The sequence below is a fragment of the Anopheles bellator genome, chromosome 1 (genome assembly GCF_943735745.2).
Source record: "Anopheles bellator chromosome 1, idAnoBellAS_SP24_06.2, whole genome shotgun sequence".
In the NCBI taxonomy this organism is placed as follows: Eukaryota; Metazoa; Arthropoda; class Insecta; order Diptera; family Culicidae; genus Anopheles; species Anopheles bellator.
The window spans coordinates 293,195-315,364 of record NC_071285.1 but is presented as its reverse complement, the minus strand read 5'-3'; the positions used below and the strand labels follow the sequence as shown (position 1 = coordinate 315,364).

At 48.7% G+C, this 22,170-nt stretch overlaps 4 protein-coding genes across 4 annotated transcripts in view; 3 read left to right on the top strand and 1 right to left on the bottom strand.

Annotated features, from left to right (window-relative positions):
- Positions 1-164, bottom strand: part of LOC131205790 (cytochrome b5 reductase 4) — a 32,614-nt gene extending 32,450 nt beyond the window's left edge. The window contains exon 1 of the mRNA XM_058198043.1: positions 35-164. The gene's annotated coding sequence lies outside the window, so the exon portion shown is untranslated. The remainder of the gene's footprint in view (positions 1-34) is intronic.
- A 1,557-nt stretch (positions 165-1,721) lies between these two features.
- Positions 1,722-2,870, top strand: LOC131216140 (uncharacterized). The gene is made up of 4 exons (XM_058210554.1): positions 1,722-2,169; positions 2,241-2,375; positions 2,450-2,591; positions 2,681-2,870. The coding sequence occupies exons 1-4, from the start codon at positions 2,079-2,081 to the stop codon at positions 2,742-2,744; spliced, it is 432 nt and encodes a 143-aa protein (XP_058066537.1). The 5' UTR covers positions 1,722-2,078; the 3' UTR covers positions 2,745-2,870.
- An 859-nt stretch (positions 2,871-3,729) lies between these two features.
- LOC131206675 (synaptogyrin) lies at positions 3,730-9,503 on the top strand. Its single transcript, XM_058199337.1, has 4 exons — positions 3,730-4,054; positions 5,842-6,076; positions 6,179-6,505; positions 6,580-9,503. Exons 1-4 carry the CDS (start codon positions 3,953-3,955, stop codon positions 6,600-6,602), a joined length of 687 nt encoding a protein of 228 aa, XP_058055320.1. The 5' UTR covers positions 3,730-3,952; the 3' UTR covers positions 6,603-9,503.
- A 1,632-nt stretch (positions 9,504-11,135) lies between these two features.
- Positions 11,136-14,542, top strand: LOC131206084 (uncharacterized). Its single transcript, XM_058198474.1, has 3 exons — positions 11,136-11,689; positions 13,056-13,306; positions 13,380-14,542. Exons 1-3 carry the CDS (start codon positions 11,647-11,649, stop codon positions 14,352-14,354), a joined length of 1,269 nt encoding a protein of 422 aa, XP_058054457.1. The 5' UTR covers positions 11,136-11,646; the 3' UTR covers positions 14,355-14,542.
- Positions 14,543-22,170: the final 7,628 nt, after the last annotated feature.

Genomic DNA, 22,170 nt, shown 5'->3' with positions numbered 1-22,170 from the left:
TTCTGGCCGCGATTGCTCACTCTCACGGACTTACCTTCCGGCCTCCCGGGTCGCTTTCTCCGAGGTTTCTCTAACCAGCAAACACTTTGCACAGAACAATTTCCTCTTTTCACTGAAACCACCAGTCGAACATTCTATCTGTCACTGTTAACCGCACATCACATCGCATCGGTCTACTAATATTTCCGGTGAAATCAGTCAACAACACAACACGGCGCAGCGTGCATAACAAAGCGAAGCGCAGCAACTGAATGTGAGCTCCGCAGCTCACGGAACTCGTGCGCTCGAATGTGAGCAGCGAACAGTGAGCAGTGAGAATCGTTCTCGAGAATTTTTTCTGCCGTCGGGCGCTCCAACAGTGATTGCCAATTTCTAACGGCGCGACGATATTCAATTTAAAAGATTGAATTTATGCAGAATTTCATTTGGTACTTGAAATCAAATGTTATAAATTTACTTCAACTTCTTTTCCATTTCTCGTCTACGTCTTCAAAATATCGTGTTTCTTTAAATATGCAACCCGTAAAGGTTAGCCTGTCTCGGTGGAAGCTGTGCTTTTGTGTCGTCATCCTCAAGAAACATTTGATTGATTAAAATTACTCCATCTTTACGAATAACCTAAATTACGGGCTGATGATTACTGTACTGATAGCTGAGATCAGCGCGTTATGTGCACAGAAGACCCTTTGCCCTTAACAGGGCAGATGCTTTGTGTCGTCTAAACTTTGTCATCCTGGCGGAAACGGGTCACCCCACTATCAGTTAGCAAACCTGCTAGCTATTTTGGTTGCAGCTCGGCGGACCATTATCAAGAGACCCTTGGCGTAGGGTCTTTCCACAATCCACCCATGTTTGACCTTTGAAAGTGGCATGCGCGCAGTTTTACTCACAGTGTGGGTTCTGGATCTTATTTATTTTGTTGACCATCGAAAATGAAATCAAAAAACGATCATCAAGACGGACTCAAGACGTGTCTGGTTGTAGCTGGTTGCAAAAAAGCGGACAGCCGTATCATGTTTTGCATGTATACTTTCTTTTTTATATGGCCTCCGCATGATTGCAAAATCCATGATGAGGTTATCGCCACTGAAGGGAACTGCGTGGATGTGCGAGATAGCGTCGAACGAAATGCTGCGTTGCGAGAGGAGTTATGATGTCCTGTTGTAGTTAATGAAAAACTACGACCCAATCGTAGATCGAGTGATAAGATCTATCGTAAACAAAGGTTTCCAAGGTACTATAGGGCATGGGCTTCGGGATAACGTCGTAGAAATAAACGCCACTTAGCCACACCGTCGTTAGACAGGAGTGTATGTCCCAGGGCCTCCGTTAGGGATTCTCCAAAAAGATTTCCTCACCCCTCACAATAGGCAACGAAAAGTAGTGCATAAAAATCTTTTTAGCATTTATTGTATTCTGGATTGAAATGTTCTGGAAAGTGTGACGTCTCGCAGTGGCCATCAGCATAGAAGAATAAACATTCCCACTAACACTATTCCGTGCGGTGATAAGGCCGACTACAATGCAATGCTGCTGGACTTGGAATACTTCGACCGCAAGTCTCGACGGCGCGGATCCGTAAACGATAACCTCTCGGCTGGGCTACGTGCGGCACCGTCGAAGTGATAACATGACCGTTGCTGCTAGAAGTCGGCTTTCGTTGGGATGGAGTGAGCTCATGCCGGGCGCCGAGCCGGTCATAAAAGCTGACCCGGACCAACTGCAGCTTTCCAGTCGTCGTTCGTCCATCGATCGCTTCATCCCAAGTGACTGTTTCTGTGTTGGCTGCCACTTCCAGTCCCTGTTAGGACTCTCCGCGTGTGCCGGACTCTCTGCGTGAGCAGACTATGCTTTAGATGCATTTGATGCTTAGACTTACCGCTCGAAACGAACCCGAAAACTACCATCTGTGATCTGTGCCAAGCTTCGCTGCGATTCTATACCACGCGGTGCGTGCATTTCTCTGGACTAGGGACACGCCCTGTGGTGCTTGTGATACGGTGTTGTACCGTCGTGCTAGAATAGAGACTGTGAAATCCAACGAGTGGTTGCACTTCTGCTGGACGCGGACGATTTGGATGGTGCATGTGCAACTGACCGCTAGTGCGAATACGTTCCGCTTCTCCGATTCGCTAGATTTGGCGAACGCGCTGTTTGACTTTTGCGAAGGTATGCACCGAGCGCACCGACCGTTAATGGTGCTCCTGTACGCTTAATGGTTCCTTTCGTGCCTTCTCCAGATTGCGGCAACATGGCGTGCCTGCCCCAGTCGGCGTTTGCCGTGCACAAAGTTCGCCAGGCGCAGCATCAGAAGGATCTCACCGTTGCGCGGATGTTCAGCGACAAGCACGGCCCGAAATACTTAAACAAGAGCAGTAAGCACCCGCGGCGACGGCTATCAGGGCAGGGTTATCACTAACCGCGATTTCTTTCTCCCTCTGCTCCTAAGCGCTCGATTTGACGCCGGCCACACCGGTCAAGTATAACGGCAAGCTGATGAACAGCATCTGGGGCCTGTACAATCGCTACTCGCCGCACAACTTCAAGAAGAACAATGCATCCACCGGGGGTTTCTTGGGCCTGCAACAGCCGTAAGTGTCGCGAGCCGGTGTCGGCGTGTTAAATGTTTAGCGGCCACTGTTCAATTACTTAACTCCTTGACCGTTCCCCCACACGGCAGGTTTGCTGTTGCATGCTCACCGGCGGAGAAGTCCCCGGCAAACAATCTACCCGTGGGCGAGTAGGTTGCTCTAGCGATCCGGTAGATGGTCCAGGCACGTCGTCGGTCGCCCAAGCGAATGCTCCTAGTAGTGGCTAGCGTTCTACATGTGATTTATTCAAATAATACAATCTATATTTTTCATAGAAAGCTGCTGTCTTTTGTGTTTGTCTTTCTTTTATTCTGAAACTGGACTCTCGCAGGACGTGCCTTTTGTCGGGTGGGTTAAAACTCGTTACGCTTGTAGCTTATTTCGATTATTTTAGTTGAGATATAACAACAATTTTCGAGCACCGATAAAGCGTGGCGATTTACTCAGCTGCAGCTTCCAAGGACGTGATAATTTAATCGCTCGTTAGAAGGTAATTCTTCCAGCACAAGGAGTCATGTGATCGGATGATGGACAAGGTGGCCAAAGTTCATAACAAACAGATAGGATTGATTGTGCATCATCCACATTCTGCTGATGCCTGCCCTCGAGTTGATTGTACATTATTTTTGGTACAAACGATCCACAAATCGAGATTCGCACTAAATGCTAAAGCTATACAGTTGAATGCTGCTACAATTTTTTAACGTCACTCTTTACATCTACTTTACATCTTACATCTCGCCCCAGTTTTAACCGGTTTTTGTAAATATCGCCAAAGAAATACTCTAAAAACTTGGATCCTCGTCGATGCGACTTATCGTTCACTGTGAGCCAACTTTCTCACGCCAGAACCGTGAGCATTCGGTGAGAAGTCTACAAAATGGGGGCGAAAAACCACCCTCACCCACAACAGAGAGAGAGAGAGAGAGCGCGTATGTGACGTATAGAGAGCAGCGGGCCGAGAACGGGACAGGCAACGCGCACTGCGCCCCCGCCGACGAGAGCATGAACGAGAGGCCCCGTGGCTGAGAACGCACGGAAAACGGGAGAAAATAGAAAAATTCTGAGCAGCTCGCAGCGTTTTTCACTCACCGGAATCGGGGGTGGCCGCGCTAGTCAGTTTCGATCCGGTAGACGAACGAACACCAGTGCGCGGGAGTGCGATTGTGTTTCGCGATTGAGGAAAACCCATTTGGTCCACGCGACCCAGCGAAAAAAGGAGAGCCCATTTTGGCAAACGGAGGAAAAGCGGAACTCGACTATCCGATCCGCGCCGCACACGCACCCACAGGAAGCCAAGCGGAAGTGCGACATCGGTTGCAGAGTGTCAGTGTCGTCGTCGTCGCCAGGAAAAATTTAGGATGGACATCGGTGGAGCGTACGGCGGTGGCAAAGCAGGAGGCGCCTTCGATCCGATTGCGTTCGTGCAGCGACCGATCGTCATTTTGCGCGCCGTTTGTTGGGTTAGTAGACGACTTTTTCCTTTGCTGGGCAGCCTGGCGAAATGCCTTCGCCAAAAGTCTATCCTGGCCAGTGGAGTGTTTGGAAGAGACAGCTCCTGAAAGGGCGAGCGAAACGGAACGAGCGACACAGTGAAGTGTGCGGATGTGTGTGCGAAATGAAGAATCCTTTTCAACACTTGCACCGACGACCTTCCGATAGGACGAAAATCGATTTTCTTTCCTGTGAGATGTTCTCACCGCGGAAAGCGGGCTTCTCTCACCGCTCGCCGTAGCGCGCCATGAAGCTCTCACGTGCTCGCCTCAATGAGCAGCGCCTTTCTTCATCACTTCTACGTTGAAATGGTCGTTCTTCTCTTATTCGGAATAATTCGTAACGTTTCATCGCAACCCGTGCGCGATGTGCTCGGATGTAGAAGCTAACTATTTGAAAGTCAACTAGCTCGTCAACGAGCGACTTGTTGGATTTAGCAACTAAAGTCGACGGCGTTGTACAACGTTGTCTGATCATACACGCTTTTGTTGCACCCTCTAATCGAATTATGGGACGAAATCGGTGGTTTAATTTCTATTGTCTCTTATGTTTCCACAAATAATGAAAACATTGTTGGAAGCGGGTCATACTGTTTACGCAATGTTTACACACCACAAAGACCAGCATAAATGGGCACATTCATCGTAATAGACACGAACCAACCCTTACGCTGTGGTCTGACCGCCCGGGCGAGAATATGTGAAGCCTCGGGGAGCTTGTGACATAATAGTCCGGACCTAAACGCCCCACCAGCGGAGGTTGAGGAAGTAGGATTCGCGCGTGGTGTGGCGCTCCAAAGTGTGTGCCAGTTTTTCCTGTTCCCGTCTCGTTCTCGTCGCGCTGATGGGTGGGCAGAAGGGCGACAGAAAAACGGCTAACGGCCCATGTCGACAATAACGTAACCCAGCATACATCTTCGACGCTGCCGATGACGATGCCATTGGCGTGATGCTATTACTGCCTATATTTTGCTGTACATCGTTCATCTCGCCGTTTCGTGGCGGCGGTCATTGGCAGCGCACGCGGGACTGTTTTATTGATTCGAGTCGTCAGCATTGGAACACGGAAGTAGAGGCGAAAGAAAGAAAATCATAATCAGTGCCATTCACACGTGCCACTCGTAAAATCCGACAACTCGCTGCGGAAAGGAAAACTCGTATTCAACAACGTGGATTCGAGTTAATCCTCTGGTTGATTTGAATCTGTGCGAGAAAAGGGACAATTAAGATGCTGGAATTGTCTGGCTGGAAGCGTTATGACGGGGTACTTGCAGACCTTCATATGCTGTGAATCAGAAGTCATCAGATGATAGAATAGATTTAACTCAGGTGCTCACTCACCCATAAGCGACCCAAGAATACTATGGACAAGAAGGACCTTTTCTAGAGAAGAAACACAAGATTCTACACCCTCTATTTATTGAAAGATGCGAGACCATACCTGCGCGAAATATCGATTGACAGAATTCCAATTCCTTGCCCCGGTGGGCTGTTCGCTGAGGCGCGCATGATGAAGTATAGGAAAGCCGGTTTAAAAAGCAATCTCTCACCTGATGGCCACTTAAAAGTTTAGGGTCTAGAGCGCCATCGCCGGGGAAGGCCGTTCATTGTGTAGAAGGCTCCGAGCGTTGTCCTTCTCTCCATCACATTGTAATAATCGGCCCTTCGGTTGGTGGCCGGTGTCGCTGGTGGTGCTGGTGACCAGTTTTTAATAACTCCTGTCTACCTCCCCTATCCATCCTGTCGTTTTGTTTCAGCTCTTTGCGATCATCGTGTTCGGCTGCATATCGTCAGAGGGCTGGCGAGAGGAGGCGAACGGCAAGGATTATTGCATAATTAATCGCGATGGAAATGCCTGCAACTATGCGGTGGGCATCGGCGTGATCGCCTTCCTCGCCTCGATGGGCTTCATCGCTGGAGAGTATCTGTTCGAGCAGATGTCCTCGGTGAAGACCCGGAAACACTACGTGCTGGCCGATCTGGGCTTCTCGGGTAAGTGGTGAACCTTAATGGACTGACTATTTGGCATAAGCATATAAACAATACTATAGCATATATTCCTTCTAATGAATGTGTTTTTGTTTTCCTTTGCAGCCTTCTGGTCCTTCCTGTTCTTTATCGGTTTCTGCTACCTCACCAATCAGTGGGGCAAGGCGGACGATCCCCCGAACGGCGAAGGGGTGAACAACGTGCAAGCTTCCATCGTGTTCTCGTTCTTCTCGATCTTCACCTGGGCCGGCTGTGCGTATTTTGCGTTTTTGCGCTTCAAGGCCGGGGTCGACCCATCGTTCTCGTCCACCTACGAGTCGGACCCCAGTGCCGTGCAGCAGTACTCGGCCTATCCGGCTGCCGGTGATAACGACCAGTTCCAGGAGGCACCATTCTCCGGACAGCAACAACAGCAGCAGCAGCAGCAGCGAGGTAAACCTTCTCAGTCTAATAGCCACCAACGAGCAAGTTAGGTGACTAATGTTGCGTCTTTCCACTTTTCGCAGACTACTCACAACCGACGTACTAAATTGGGGAAGGTCGCGAGTAATCCGGCACTTTCCGAGGAGTGCGGCTGAGAGTTTATCGTTTGCTTTAAGAAAATGTTCCATCGGGAGTGCCGAAAACCGGAAATCATGCCCATCAGTTTAACCTGAACCAAATTGGCGAGTAACGAGTAGGCTCCTGCTCCACAGTTCCAGCAGTAATGCATTCAGTTCGATCGTGAGCCCGATCGTACCAGTGTTCGAAACAAAGAAAACAAAAAAACGAAACGAAAATACGGAACCAAACACCGGTCGTGGCCGGTACCGATCGGTTGATTATCAATGATAATGATAGCTAAAATGTACAAAACATGAATGAGTATTACGTTGCAGGTGTTGATCATGGGTTTTTGTGCATCCGTTGCCATCTAATCAAATTCCAGACAGCAGACAAGCGCTATATTTGTTAAGTGTAAGGTTAGAAATGATTGCACTAAGGTTAAACCGTACACCGTTCAATCCCTTACTTTCTACATAACGTTAATAGCGACGAAAATGAATGGTTCATCGATTAGATTAGTGCTGGCTGGCTGAAATATTCCTGACCAACAGAACGCTTTCCAAAATATGCGTTTATAAAACCTTTAATAATGGCGGTAAGTGGCTTAACCATTTGATCGACTGCGTATATTGTTTCCAAGTCTGGAAAAATTGATGATTGAAAGGTTTTCTATTAAAACAATCAGTGGACAGTTGTTTTAATGCCGCCTTGTAGTACTTTTAACCGTTTGAGGGTACTGAGGTGTACATGCTTCTTCGCTCACCGGCTTGTCGACTGAAGTCGGGGGTTTATCGTGCAAAATCGTTCACAACACACAACATCGATGAAGTAGTCGGCCTCGTTCAGACAGGGGTTCTTAATGGGGGTGCACGTATGCTATCGATGTCTGTATATGTTTTGTAAAGGAAGTGGAACAGGAACGGAAACGGTTCTCCGCTTCGAACGAGCGTTTGTCGGGTGTGTCGCTGTTTGATAGCGACATACATGGCTTAGGTTAGTAAGTTACAGTGAGCAGTATTGGGGCACAGGAGGACGCGAACATGTGCGTTCGTGTTTCGAATGTAAAGGCCTCTGTATTTACTATCGTAACACAGTTTAGAAAGTTTCAGTTAAACCCAAACATAAAATCGTATGATTAGCGAATGTTATGCTAGATGTTATTTATTGCCGTTTAACATTTTATAGTACAGACACGTTTTAGTTTCACAAAACCCGTTTTGTTAAGCCTTTATACTTCCAGAGTCATGGAACAATCCCCTTTTGTTTGTTTTGTTTTGGCATGGACTGAACTAGTCATATCGAATCAATCACTTGCCCACCATTTATCGATAAACCAATAATGAGGTACTGCTATGGCTTCATCACTCTTTAGTTGAATTGCGCTAGCATGCGATGCGTGACGTGAGGAATGACAGAAACGGAAAAGGAAAAGCAGGCGAGAAAGGAGAAGGACAAAGACAAAGAAAGACAAATGCTTGGCGGACGTTTATTTCCAATGAGACACAGAAAGCGTAAGAAATAGTATAAAAGTAAGACAAAATATATTCATATTTGTTAGCAATCGCCAATCACGCGAACGGATAGCTCTAAAACGCAGAAACGGCATTAAAATAAACTGCTTCAAATAAAGAAAGTGGTTAAATCTTATGAAGACAAGTTTCATGATCAATAGCAGAGGAGCAAGGAGAGAGAGAGAGAGAGAGCAGAACAAACAAGAAAAGAACAAAACATACACACATAGTTGTAACGCATTCACCATAGGTATTGTAAGTATAAGATATCGCGTGATCGAACCGGACCGATGTCTGTTGATTTGCAAAACCCGACCCGAACGATCAAATTTTGTAGTTTTGGATGGTATAAATGCGCTTCCTTTCCTACAGCGACACCACTCAATCCCGTTGTTAGCGCAGCCATTTTGAAACCAAACTTCTGGAACGACACACACATTGATATGAATCGATCACACGATGGCAAACAAGAGAACGGCACACGGCAAAAGAACTAAACATTGATTACTACAATACTATACCAACAAATGCGAAGCGATAACAATACAACAACTAAGTGAAACAAAACGTGAGACGAACAGAGAACGTAAAGTGAGTAAGCGTAAAACTGTGTGTTCTGTAGCTGAAATATAAATGACAAGTTAAAGCATGGATAAACCAAAACCCAAATAAAGAAAATAAACCAAAAATAACAAAAAACATTTCATAGATCGTTAGGTAACCATTATGACGATAGACGAGAACACAGGTGGTGGTGGTGTTTTTGGATCCAAACCCGAAAGAAACCGGTATTTTCGCCTCACTATGCTCCAGGAGGTTTATGATTTGCCATTTTCCACGCTTCCGGTAAGCAGCTAACCCCATAGCATTGCTACCAAACAAGTCGAATCGGATGTATCGTAGGCTGGCAGTTACCTAGCAACCAGCGAGTGGAACATACATATATGCACTTCTCTAATGTAATGTTATCAGCTATTATACCAAGTACTTACACACGATAACCCAAAAAGAGTTTTCATAGCGAAAAGAAAGCGTTAGAACGATCGGTGTCGGTGAACAAAGGGAAAGCACAATATAAACCTTGGACAGATACAATTAGGCGTTCGGTTGTTTTCGTTTTTGCAGATGTGCGTGAATGTAAAACGTGTTGTACATAGAAACTGTAAGAATCGAAAGAGTAGATCAAAAGAAAACAACAATACACGACACGGCATTAACGGATTGGCCCGCTAAAAGAGAAACAACTTTGTGAAACAAACAATAGTTGCAAACAATAATTTTGTATCATCCCCCCTACGGCACCACTATCCGAATCAACCTGAATAAGTAAAAGAAGTTAAGCCATCGAAATAGAATCGAATGTTCGACACGCGACAGCCTCATTTTGATTTCGACGTTCTGTACGAACAATGTGTTAATAAATAGAAACATATAAACAAAATCGAAGGAAGTTCCATTTAATGCCTATTGGGAGGTGTATCCAACACATCAAATCAGTAGAATTAGTTTACAGTTATGGGACAAGTGCTGCTACTGAAAAGTCGCCATTAGATAGAGTAATTTAACCCCTAAGTCGTTGACACTCGTCGCCACGGTCCCCTTTTGTAGTGCGGTAGTTTGCACCTCCATGTTAGATTCGCACCAAACGTTCTTATCTCGTTTCCCGTCTTTTTCGCAGAAGTGCCATCACCGCTCGTATTTAGCACACTAAAGCCAAGCCCGCAACAGCCCAACGTTGCGGATGCACCGTTAATCTATGACGGCACGCTTCCAAGAACGCCCAACGTCGATCGGCAAAGTGTTTATGATAATCAGTTACTGCGGTTCGGGATTTCCCGCGGGGACTCCAAGGTACCCGCGGCGGGACATCCGCTTTTGGGAAGATCTGCGATCGGCGATTTGAAACCATCCATCGGGCCCAGCGCGTAAACAAGCCAAACAGTGTTTGCCGAAGCTCCGCGGCCAGGCATTTGCGCGGCCAATATTTGTGCGAAGGTTTGTTTGCCCGGTACTTATGCGTCGCAGTTTTAAGCGCACTGTGTTTGGTTCGCCGTCTTCGGATGGATGGCCGTCATTGGCCCGGAAGTGGAATGGGCAGGCTCACAACAAAAAAGAAGGTTACAAGTCAAAGTAGTCAATTATTCCTATGGCTATGGCGATCAGCCTCCCGTCCACGATCATACGATTTTGCAAACATTGCAAAAGAGAGTGCAGATTAGACTGGTGACGGAACCGTCAACCGACGGTGATCTTCGCAAAGATGTGTGAATATTCCAGTGCCATTCATTACTGCTGGCTCGTCATTAAAGCACTGCTTTCGATTTTTTTTGTTATTGTCCATGATGACAAAGAACAACTGCAAGGCTTAAAGTAACGCAAAAATGATAGTACAAAAATAGTTCATTTACATGCATAAAATAAAAAATTCCAACCTTCTCTACAGATATTATGTTACTTCAATCTAATACATACTTTTTTAAATCTTTTAGCATTATATTCTAGAATATGTTGGTCTCAACTCCCGAAAAAGGCCGAAACCATAGAAAATAGAATCACTAAACTTGCTAAAAACCGAAAACGTTCATTTCGTGGTTCTGGCGATTGTATCGATCGCACAACGAATATAGATGCCATTAAACGGATTAATGAAGCAGAATGGTAAACAATGTAATTGATTTGTTGTCCGCGGCGAATTAACAACGTGTCACCAACATACGTCGGGTGCCGGCACAGATACAGGGAAAATCCAATCATTTAAGACATTTTACGTTTTTTAGTGACCAGTCGGAGCACCGGGACCCATTATCGTCGCCCTGATGGCCATCGGAAAAAAGCGGCCTCCATCATCCGAACGGCGGTCGGAACACGATCTCTACTCAGCATGGCTGTGTGTGCGTGTCACAGTGGCATGCGTGTTAGTGTGGGTGATGATCGATGCCACTTGCGTGGAAAAAAGTATTTAAATACACCGTTCCGTTGCGATCGGCAACTCAGTTGGACAACTGCAGTGCAGTGCCAAGGAACCGCTACTCAGGACGCGCTATTGTCGGACCCGGACGTGTACTGCAAAACGGAGCCGGTACTAATGTTGAGATACCAGCTTTCTTAGGGGCGCGTGAGTGGGCTGCTGCTACATAGCATTCGAATTCCTGCTCAAAAATCAACAACTCAAAACTGGCCCAGTGTGCTGTACCGAAAGTCGCCGATCGTTCGTGGGTTGCTTACTGATAGGACTGACGACTCGCCAGAAACCCTGATGACAGGTCAATAGTGTAGCGCGGTGTGAAGGCAGCTCTTGAAACCGGACAAGCTCAGAACGTGATCTACCGCCGTGTCGGTTGGTAGCTGATCCAGCAGCGGGCGCTAGTGTTGATCGTGAAACTGTTGCGTGTTTGCAACGTAGAAGGATAACAGAACGGTATAGAGTGAAGACATACGATCGATCGATCGATCGGCATCGGTTTGGTGAAGTGCTGGTAATTTAGAGAGAAGAGAGAAGAGTGGCCAAGGATCAGCATGAAGTTGGTTGTGCTCATCGTCGCTACGTGCGTTGTTGGAGGTGAGTTCACTTGGTAGCCATGGCTCGGAGAATCCCCTATTGAGCCGCTGTCACTAGGGCCACAGCTGAGGGGCTACTAGGTTAGGTCCATGTTTTAAACCCGAGTTTCTAACCGATGCCGGACGATAAGCGCTAAAGAGTCTGAAGTAAGATGCCCGTATCTGGTGGTGCAGGATTTTATTTATAACCGAGTTGATGATAGGAATAGTTGATAGGCATTATTTATAGGAGGCGTTCTTTTTTGCAAAGCCAACGACGATAACCAGCAATTTATTACGCAACGCAGCGCCCGGAAGTGGTGGTGGACCTAGTACTAATCGGCCATCCAGCGCCCAGGCTCCAGATCGGTCGGCCAAGAATAAGGATGACGCCATTCGCGATGATGCCAGAGCATTGTTTTTTTAGCCAATGCGTTCGGCTTCGCAGTTGGCTTTTTTATTTTTCGGTTCTGCTTCCGTTCGCCTCGTCCGAGGGGCGCTCCTATCAGTGCTACCTTGAACTCCGGAACTCCGTGGCCCGACTGCTAGCCGCGGGTCCTATCGCGGGGCCCAATTGCGTTTTTAATGCTCCAGATGATCCGCGCCAGCAGTTCCATTCGATGCAGAGCGGTCCTTGTTGGGTTGGCCGCCCCGCGGATCGCTTGATACCCGTCCCGATAAGCGCGAGCCGCGGGGAAACTGAGAAAACCAGCGCACCCGCACTCTGGAGTCTTATGTGAATGGAGCGTAACGGTACATGGAGAGACATTTGAAACCTTGAACTTGTGGAGCTCCCGATCTGCGCGAACTTCGCCCCGTCTTTGGTTTCGAGGTGCATTCGAGCGACAACAACTAGGCCGTTGCGCAGAACCCACCCACCCTATGGAGCGTCCACAGCTTAAACCGAGAACCGAGCCAACTTTCCTCGGTCGAAAAGAGCGAAAAGGTTAATTGAATTCGCCCTCCGTTCAATTGGTTCCATCGGCGCGATTGGCCATCTCGTAGGCCCATCGGAAACGCATCGGATTGGATCGCAGCAACGTGATCGTCGCAATTGATTTTCTGCAGCCTCGTGTTTCGGCGATTCGACGGGTTGCTGTCTCTTTCTCCCCCTCTCTCTCTCTCTCTCGTTCTGCCTCTCTCTTTCTCCTCCGTCGCCGGACCGTCGAAGAGGTTAGAGCTCTCGGCTGCCAGCTGATAACTGCCAGCGTCTTAGCGTTATCAAGGGGACCAATGAGGGACCCGGGAGACCATCTATCGCGGGCTCTCGGGAATAGACCGAATGGTTTCTGCCACGGCCATAGCCTAAGCTCGGGAGGCGTCCCGGGCGGCGGGTTCCAGCGATAAGCGTCGCTAATCTCTTGGCTCGTTTCTCTATCGTATTGCAGCGCTGTGCACCGAAAAATGCGTACCTGGGACAACGTTCAAGGAAGACTGCAATACCTGCCGCTGTGCACACGACGGACGGAAGGCGTGCACCCGCAAGGTGTGCCCACCGCACGAACAGGAACTCTCGGACGAGTCGGTTGCTCGTGCCGAACCCAACCACAACGAGACGATAGCGGCGGGCGATGAGAAGGACGAGGTTCACCTTCAAACAAACGGACAAGTCTGTACCCCGAACGAGATCAAGATGAAGGTAGGTCAGACCCTGGCTGAGGAGCCTACAGTCTGAGTCGGTCGGTACTGATGCAACCGGTTGCTTCTTGCAGGAGTGTAACCGGTGCCGCTGCGCCAACAACGGTATCGGGTGGTTCTGCACGAGACGAGCATGCCCACCGCGGGAGAAGCGCTCACCGTCCCCGATGGAGTGCGAACCGGGGACCGCTTTCAAAAGCGACTGCAACGATTGCTTCTGTACGAAGGATGGCAAAGCTGCTTGCACGCTCAAGGCTTGTCAGCCGGCGCAACGCCGGCGTCGCGCTGTAGCGGCTGCGAAGAAGCAGTGCACTCCCGGAGAATCGTTCCTATCTGAGGACGGGTGTAATACGTGCCACTGCAACGACGACAGAACCGCTTCGTGCGGACGGATGGCCTGTCCTTCTGAGGGTGATGAACCTATTTTGGGTGACTTTATGGTCTCGAATCGTCGACGTCGCGTCACCAATACCGAGAATAGCTGCACTCCTGGATCAACGTTCAAAGACTCCGCTGGGTGCAATGACTGCGTCTGCATGAGTGACGGTAAGGCCGCTTGTACGATGAAACTATGCCAGCCACTTGGAGAAACTGAAGGGCAGCACGCAAGACATCGACGCTCCGACAACGCGACGTGGAAAAAGCACGAAAAAGAGGGAAAAGTAGATGGAGCGACCGGAAAGAAAGAGGAACCGGAAAAGGATGTAGACAAAGTGGATGAAGGAAAGGAAGTAGAAAAGGAACAACCGGTCGAAGACGCCGAGTCTCTCAAGAGGTGTCAGGCCGGAGAAAGTTACCGACATGAAGACGGTTGCAACATGTGCACCTGCGCGAAGAACGGCGAATTCGAATGCACGAAAAATCCGTGTCCGCCACGGCATCGACGGGACGTGGCTGAGTTGCCACGCTCGGACGTTGCACCTGGAACGCCCGGGTTCAGATGCGAAGCGGGCAAGTCCTTCAAGTATCGGTGCAACAACTGCTTATGCTCGAACGATGGACTGCACGCCGGATGTACCTACAAGTACTGCCTTCCGGGCGAGTGGTAATGTGCGCTTAGTTACTAGTCTTACTAGTGTAGTTACTGTAGTGCTACTGATAAAGGTTCTGTTTGTTTTGTTTGCAACTGTTAAAAAAAAAATTGTGCTTTGTTAAGTCATTGTTTCTGTTTGCGCTCACTTTAGTTTCGCCCCATTACACCGACCGAATAAATAAATTTTTTTTGGAAAATCATTAATTTCGCGCACCGTGTCATATGAAATGTAGCCGTTCTGGAACCTCGGCGTGACGATCGCCATTAAAATTACCGCTCACGGCCTGTTCGCGCAAGATAATGACAGAAAGCATCACGGGTACGCGACGAGTGGTTGTGAGGTCATACGGTGGTCGAACAAAGCAACATTTATGTGTTGAGCTAGCATAAATTCGATTTTAACCGCCAACTTGGTTCAACCTTTTCGGTTAAATTTTGAAAAAGTCGTTCAAGTCGTTCGTTCACTACACACCTGCGGCCAAAAGTGGTGGGACATCTGTGCACGTAGATTTTCGATTTTTATCATGAAACCATATCGACCCTAGTCGAGGATTTATTTATTTTGAATTTTATTTAAAAAAAAGATCGGTTTCGATTTCTTCAAAAGTTGAGTGGCCAGCGCAACACATAACCCAATGGAGGAACACCCAATGGGAAAACAATGTCCTGTTTCATTTCGTCGAAAGAAAACATCGCACCGAAAACATCGCCACAGGACAGCTGGCCATGGGGTTGACAGCGATTCGCGCTACAGTGTGGCGTGTCGGAGTTGACTATTTTGGAGTCTGCCAGACCACGTGCTCGCGTGAGAGCGGAAGTAAGGAGCGAGAGTCTACCGGCGGCTGCGCCCACGGACCGTCAACATTTGCGCGGGAAACCCGACGAACCGGTCGGCGGTGTTCGTGCTGTTCGCTCGTTTGGCCACCACCGTCGACGACGACCACGATAGTGCAACGATCGAGTGCAGCGGCTCAGTCGCTTGCCAGTTTCCGACGCTGCCGGTTCCCGCTTGCCGTAGGCCGATCCTGGGCTTAGCGCCGGAAGTCCGTTACTTTCGTGAGCCTCGTGAGCCCGTCCGCTCGCTGTTCGACGGCCAAGTCGGTGCGTGTCCGCGCAGAAAGTCATAATTCTACGCACGAGTGTCTTCGGAGAGAGACTGCCATTAACGATGCTCAATGAGTGGAAAATTGCCCCACTAAAGTACTTTCCGCGGGCTCCCACCGGGTGCTGGCCCAGGTGCTAGTGGGTGCACGTGTGGTTGCAGCTGTCGAACCGGAAGAAGACGCGCGTGATGGAATGGTGCCAGATAATCGCTTGCACGGCATTAGTGAGGTGTGAAGCGTGCAAGTGCTTGCCATAAATTAGTGCGCCTCCTCTTCGGGCGCCACATGTGAGGATCGTAAAACGCTCGCACGGATGCTGGCTACTTGGAGTGTTTCCCGCCCAATTGTTTCCCTTCGCCGGAAGTGGGTGGCGCCGTGAGTGTTACAACATTTTGCAACCACTTGCAACGCATCCCGTATGGTGAGGTTAGAAAGAGTGTGAAGAATTGTGAGCCCTCTCTTCGCCTTCCACAAGGGCGTTCTCCGATCGGGCAGCAAGGCGTTGAGTCGCAGGATTGTGTGGGACGCGCATCCTGACAAGTGTCGACAACGACGGGCGGGACACAACAGTAAGTAGCTCGGCTCGGCTCGGCTCCCCCGAGATGTGGTGTATAATTACCCCATTTAAACGGGGCCCTAATTCGCCGGCCCTTCTTCGGCCAATGTGGAAGGAAACATTCAAGTGGAGTGTTGTTTTTTAACACGCCGTAAGTGCTTTCGGTTGTTCCGGTGACAGAGCGGATGTTACGGTGCTCTTCGAGTGCCGTGAAAGACAGCCCAGGGCAGGCAGGGATCACTGCAGCAGTGCTTATCTTTTGATTAATGAAAGCCGCTTAAGTGAATTGATTTCAAGCTTGTTTGCATCGGCGGGCCGAATGCTTTTTTCGCCCGTCCCGGAATTCCGTTTCCGGACTGTGCATTTGTGTGCCATTCCGGTGCTTCCACCGAACTGCGCCGGACCGCGGACGGCGTTGAGTAATGCCGTTGCCGGGCACAGGCAATTTTTGGCAGCCGGCCATCACCGAGCGATGGAGGCGCCTGGTGCATGGTTGAAGATGCCCGGGATTAAAGTAAGATTTCTTGCATCCTCGAAATGATTATGACGTTATTTACTTTCGTGGCCCGGGTCACCATCGTCGTGGTATTTATGTGTTTTTGAAAGCAAGGCTCTTGTGAGGAGAGTGTCCTGGTCCTCGGTATTAAAAGATGCGCACTAAAAATCAAAACCTGCTCAAGCATAACAAGCATTTGGGACAATTTATTGCTATTCTGTTGCGAGACGTTCACAGCGTGACAAAAAACATTTTTTAACAACAATAGCAATTATACAATAGAATTGTTGTATTTTTTATGAAAAGAAAACGTAGAGAAAGTTATTCATCAATGAAAGCTATAAAAATCATAAATAACAAAAATATCTTATTCTATTTGCGCTTTCCTGTCCTTATTTCCTTTAAAATAGTCTTCAAAAGTCTAGAAATGCAGTCGATTTGCCATGAAACTTGTTGAAACATTAAATGAAAAGGGCAACTGCCTTTACATTTTCATATTATTTATTACTATTTTAATAGCTTAACTTTAAATATGTGTAACACGCAATAAAACTGTAACACTTACATTGTTGTTGTGTACTTTGCATAAATGGATCTTTTTGAGGATGATCTCGTCCGTTTTGTAGAGCGTCGAATGCATCACGATAAAAATGCTCTTTTCCGGATTTTCTTTTCCGCGCTACGCTACGGATTTTTGCAGTACTGAAGTAGGGCGGGAAAAATCGGCCACATCGTCCGCAGCCCAAAAAGCCAGGCAGGCAGCATAATCCGTCTGTCCGAGAGAGAAAATGGGATCAATTTAGCCCGTTGGAATTGCACTCAATTAGGATTATGCTTGTAATAATTGTAGCCAAGTTTCACTCTCGTCACGGTGCTTCGCTGGGCCACCCTCTTGCAGTGTAACTGTGTGGCCTCCCGGGGCGGTTAGGCCAGCCTCCGTGTCGAGGCCTGAACTTTTGCCCTTCGGTGTGTACAACTGTTTCGTAACGTCCGGGCTATGACCGGACACGGTTGGGCGACTCGATGCTCTCTTTCTCTCGCTTAGCTTAATGCTGTCGGCGCCCTTGCCGGAAAGTAGTCGGAAGTTGTGCACTTATCTTCCTTCCTCTAGCTTCGCTCCCGTCGTTTCGCTCTTCCTGCCCATCGGACTGGCACTGTGCCTCATCATCATAAAACTCGTGCACGATCGCTTCACGACCATCGTAATTATAATCACTTCGATTGCCTCTCGATGCTCGGAGCTAAAAAGGCCGTTAGAAGGTCGCGGAACTTTCTGCCCGCCGCGACGCTCCGAGGTGGTGCTGCACAGGTAAATGTCTACCTCGGATCAGCCCTCCCCCCGGGGCTCATTTCCTTTTGGGCTGAAATGTACACAAAAAACCGACGGACCTCTTGAGGCAGTGAAAGGCAGAAGTTTGGTTTATTATCTTTACCACTTTTTGATAGCGACGACAGGAGAGCTTGTTTGGATCCACTCCGGCCACTCGACCGGTTCTTTCGCTGCACCTGCAGGAACCGAAACAGTAACCCGAAGCCCAAGTGGCCGCACAGAAAAAAATGGCTTGTGGAGTGGAGGGCATAATTATGTTTGACGAAAGGAGGAAGCAGCAGACCCGATATCGTTGAGCTTTCTGCGTCAGTTATCTGCGTCCCCGTCCCCGACTGCTGTGGCGAACTCTTTTATGGCTTTCGGAAGGATTCTATATCTACGAATTCCGACAAAGTCTGGTGTATCGGGAGAAGTATCTCGGAAAGTTTGCAAAAACACACACCGTTCTCATCGCGCCGATACATGATACATTCGTTAGTAGGAAGAACTACGCAGTGGAGTTTGCGGAAAGTTTTACGTAAATTAATTGACTTGTCTTCCTGAAGCCGCAGAAACGGAACTTGCCAGCCGTAGAGTCGTGTCGTGAACTAATCGTGCTTTGAGTTCAAACCTTTAGCGTCGCAGACGGTGCTGAAGTACGTTGCGATTCGTTTACTTTTAATTTTCCCCACGGGCCCGGAACCCGGCGACGATCGGACTGTTGCGGCCACAATTTGCGTAATTGCCTTTGCTTCACGCCTAATTACTTAATTAAAATGTCAATGTTACGATTGTGGCACACCTCAGAACGGCCCCATCGTGGACGAATGCCGGCGCTTCTTCGCAAGTGGTCACCATAGTAATTGAATAAGTGAGCACCGAGTGTGTGCCACTCGAGTGGGGCCTCAACACACCCAGCTCGCCAGCCATCTCGCCGACATTAGCTTTAAACTCCCCGAACCGACCGGCACCGGCTCCCGTCGTCGGCTTAGCCTTAAACGTGGCCGTCGAGACGTAGTCGTAAAATTACTCTACTCGAATGGGGAAGCGAACGAGGAGGAAGCTAGACTCGAGCTGCCTTGGACTGAGTGTGGCCGACAAACGACACGAAAGATGCTGCCCGTTCCCACGATGGCCTTATCGTATTACGCTCGAATCTCGGCGTAATCCAACCGGTTTCCTCGGCCCGATTCCGGCCCGAGAGCCCTACAACTGCCGATGTCACGCTCTCGCACACTGCACCGTGGACCGTGAGATTTCGCCATTCCTGTTCGTTGCAAAACTAGCTGCTATATGTAAAAGTTGGTCCCACGAGGGCGACGGACGGGCCGGACGAGGTCGGTCGGTCGGAGCAGAAGATCCGGCAAGGGACTATCAGCTGGAAAATGGAGGCACTGGAAAGTATCTTGGCCGCGGTTTTGATCCGAACTCCCCTTCTTCTTGCTGCTCTCTTTTTCCTGCTGTGCTTCCGCTTTGTTCCGGCCGTCCGGTGTTCCAGGACCTCACCGGACGGCAGGACGAAAAACCGAAAAGCCATAAGATAAGATATAGTGTACTTGCGCGCGCTTGTACACTTCCATACGGATGTTTTCGGCCCACTCGGCCCCGACTGGATCGCTCGCTCTTGCTCTGGCGGACTCTTCCGACGCTTCGGTTGTCTAATTTACAGGATGTTGCCAAAATGTCTACAGCACTTTTTGTTTGTTTCCTTTCTCGCATTCTCGCCGGCCGCTACGCGGCTGATTTTTCCGCTTCCGAACGCACACATTCACTCGGGCAGGCATTCTCCATCGAGGGCAGCGAGGTCAAGCCTGGCACAGGCATTCCATGCTGGGCCCGGGCGTTGCCACGGCAGTCCGGGCTTTCGAGAACGCTCCGTTTCGCCGTTGGCGGTGGCTACATCTGGGAAGCGAAAAGAGCGACAAGTAATGGGATACACTCCATTGGCGTTCCGGCGGTTCGAGCTAGTCCACCGGGGGGTTTGCCGAGGACAGCCTTCAATCAAGGTGTTGTTAGTTTTTTTGTTAGTGCGACTCGGGCATTTGCTTTGATCTGCCCTGACCATTGCTTCGGGACCGGCATTCGCTGGGTTGCATTGCAAAGTAAAAGCCATCGACAAGAAGCACCTAACGCATAAATTGGAAGCGTAAGGACACCGTTCAAGCTAGATTAAAGGTCAATGGCTTGCGTTAAATGTTAATTTATTTGAAAGGACCTTTCCTTTCATAAGAGCGTCCCAAATTCCTAGGCATATTGTTTGCATAACAATGATCTTAAAAACCTTAGTTTATTGTGCAGTCCTTTGTTGTTGGCCAACATAAGCGATTAATAATCGAAGAATGGGTTTTCGCTAAAGGAAATAGCCATAGTTTGTTGTGTTTTAGACCGCATATCGCAGCATAGCGGTGTATGTAAACGGGTTCCCGGAAATCGTAAGAAAAAGTTACAACTCGTGTTGTAAATAAAGGCTAGTTCCCGATCTGGATGGCAACGTTCCAAGACATAAGCATGTGATTTATTGCAGCACCGTGAGATGTTGTTTTCTATTCGGTTCACCTATCCTATCCGTACGGTTCCCGTATGTCGGACATTTCTCTCTGCTGCCGTCCGTTTTTGTATTGTCTCATTGTTGACTTTAAGACTTTTGAACTTCAGCGAACTTTGGGCGGCTTATCTAGAAAATAATTTGTTAGGAATTCATGTCTGTCCTCCCTTCCGAGATTGGTCAGCCCCAAATTGCGTGCCGCGAATCCTACCAAAAAGAGCCTGACAAACGAAGAAACCACCCTTACGGAGGGCTGTTTTTTCGGTTTAACTTCTAGTTCCGCGAAAGTGGCGCACCGAATTCCGGCACTTCTTCGATGATGCGTTTCGAGCGAGTAAATCAAGTTTGAAGTTTTCCGCCCCCAGACAAACCGGGTTCCGGGCAGGGAACCCCAGGCCGGAAGCCGCCTCGATCGGTGGCGGCGCTCGATCTTATGCTCAACGTCGAACGGGAGCGGCACGTTTCGGTGGGTTTTTTCAGTGTGGCCCCGGCTGATTTATGGCCCTGGTGGAAAATCGTGCCCAGTGAGGAACCCGGTGGCTACACGGACTGCTGTTACGCTCGTCGAATCCGGTTTTGGAAGGTAATTGTTCATTTTGTGTTGCGACTAGTTTCTTGTGTTCTTAGCTTTCAAAGAATTACAGCGGCGAATCCGGTGGCCGATTCGACTGAATTATGGGAATCAGCCGGGGCTATCAAGTGGAACCGCGCCTCAAACGCGTTTTAATTGAAGTTACTTATCGAGTGGAACGGTCGAAACGGCGATGCTCTCGCCTTTTGACCTCTTGCGAGTGGCTAATCGCTTTTAAGGTCTGGCCATCTGCGGGAAACTTATCGAATATCGATCGGACATGTCAAAGCTTTGCTTTGGCATCTAATTATGGGAAAAGTCATTTTAGATCCAGACCAACCGATTGGCTGCCAATTGGGCGCCATTCATTACGTGGTGGTTCATGTTGAAGAATTCCTTGTCCCGAAATAGACTCAAGAACCAGAAGATTCTTGTTTAACATCATATAATATAATATATGTTTTAACGATCTTAATTCTAATTAATTTTTTAACGATCTAAGAGTTCAATAAGTTTATGAATCCTGTTGCTCGAATCGAAGCGCAACATTGATATGATTCAACTGCGCTGATCTACGTGTTTTCGCTTTTCTCGACTTTATTAACGGCAATCGGTTATTATCACCGGTCCAGACCACTCACCATAGAGTAGGACCCGAGCATAGTAAACAAATTGTCGAAGCTTCCTTTCGGCCTCCGGTGTCCTGTAGGTTATTTCCTCACTTTGTTGGTCAATGCAAATAGGCAGCCGCCCGACCGATGCCCGGGACGACTCTAATCGATCCGAGGTTCGCACGGCTCTCTATCAGAGGGAAAAATAAAAAGGTGAGCAGCATGAAGCACATGTTAATCGATTTTTCGGGGCCGCATTTGGCATGCACCAAACTGCCCAAAACAACCCTCCCACTGGGGACCCTCCCGTGGGCCCTCCAAAATTGATACCCGAAATGCAATAAATCATTATTTATTCGCGGCCAGCCGGCGGCCGGGAGCTGTTGTTGGCAGAGCTGTCGGATTTCGGTTTCCGGTACACTGTTTGGCACAACTTTTGCTAATCTTCCATGACCGAAGCCACTACCGAATCTTGCTCTTCCTGCAAAACAACAGACTGTATTGTGACAGCAAAGTATGACGACGTACTTGGCAACCAGTTCCGGTTTGCTATTCGTTGCCGGTCTGCGTTCGCCCGTGGTCACGAGAATGCCGACGGAACGACGTTCACGTTACGGTTTCCCGTAGCCTTTGATCCGTGT

Coding starts and splice junctions, on each gene's coding strand:
- LOC131216140 (XM_058210554.1), top strand. CDS start 2,079: ATGGTGCATGTGCAACTGACCGCTAGTGCGAATACGTTCCGCTTCTCC. Junction 2,376..2,449: donor GAAATACTTAAACAAGAGCA/GTAAGCACCCGC, acceptor TCTGCTCCTAAG/CGCTCGATTTGACGCCGGCC. Junction 2,592..2,680: donor TTCTTGGGCCTGCAACAGCC/GTAAGTGTCGCG, acceptor CCCACACGGCAG/GTTTGCTGTTGCATGCTCAC.
- LOC131206675 (XM_058199337.1), top strand. CDS start 3,953: ATGGACATCGGTGGAGCGTACGGCGGTGGCAAAGCAGGAGGCGCCTTC. Junction 4,055..5,841: donor TTTTGCGCGCCGTTTGTTGG/GTTAGTAGACGA, acceptor GTTTTGTTTCAG/CTCTTTGCGATCATCGTGTT. Junction 6,506..6,579: donor GCAGCAGCAGCAGCAGCGAG/GTAAACCTTCTC, acceptor CACTTTTCGCAG/ACTACTCACAACCGACGTAC.
- LOC131206084 (XM_058198474.1), top strand. CDS start 11,647: ATGAAGTTGGTTGTGCTCATCGTCGCTACGTGCGTTGTTGGAG. Junction 11,690..13,055: donor CGCTACGTGCGTTGTTGGAG/GTGAGTTCACTT, acceptor ATCGTATTGCAG/CGCTGTGCACCGAAAAATGC. Junction 13,307..13,379: donor CGAACGAGATCAAGATGAAG/GTAGGTCAGACC, acceptor TGCTTCTTGCAG/GAGTGTAACCGGTGCCGCTG.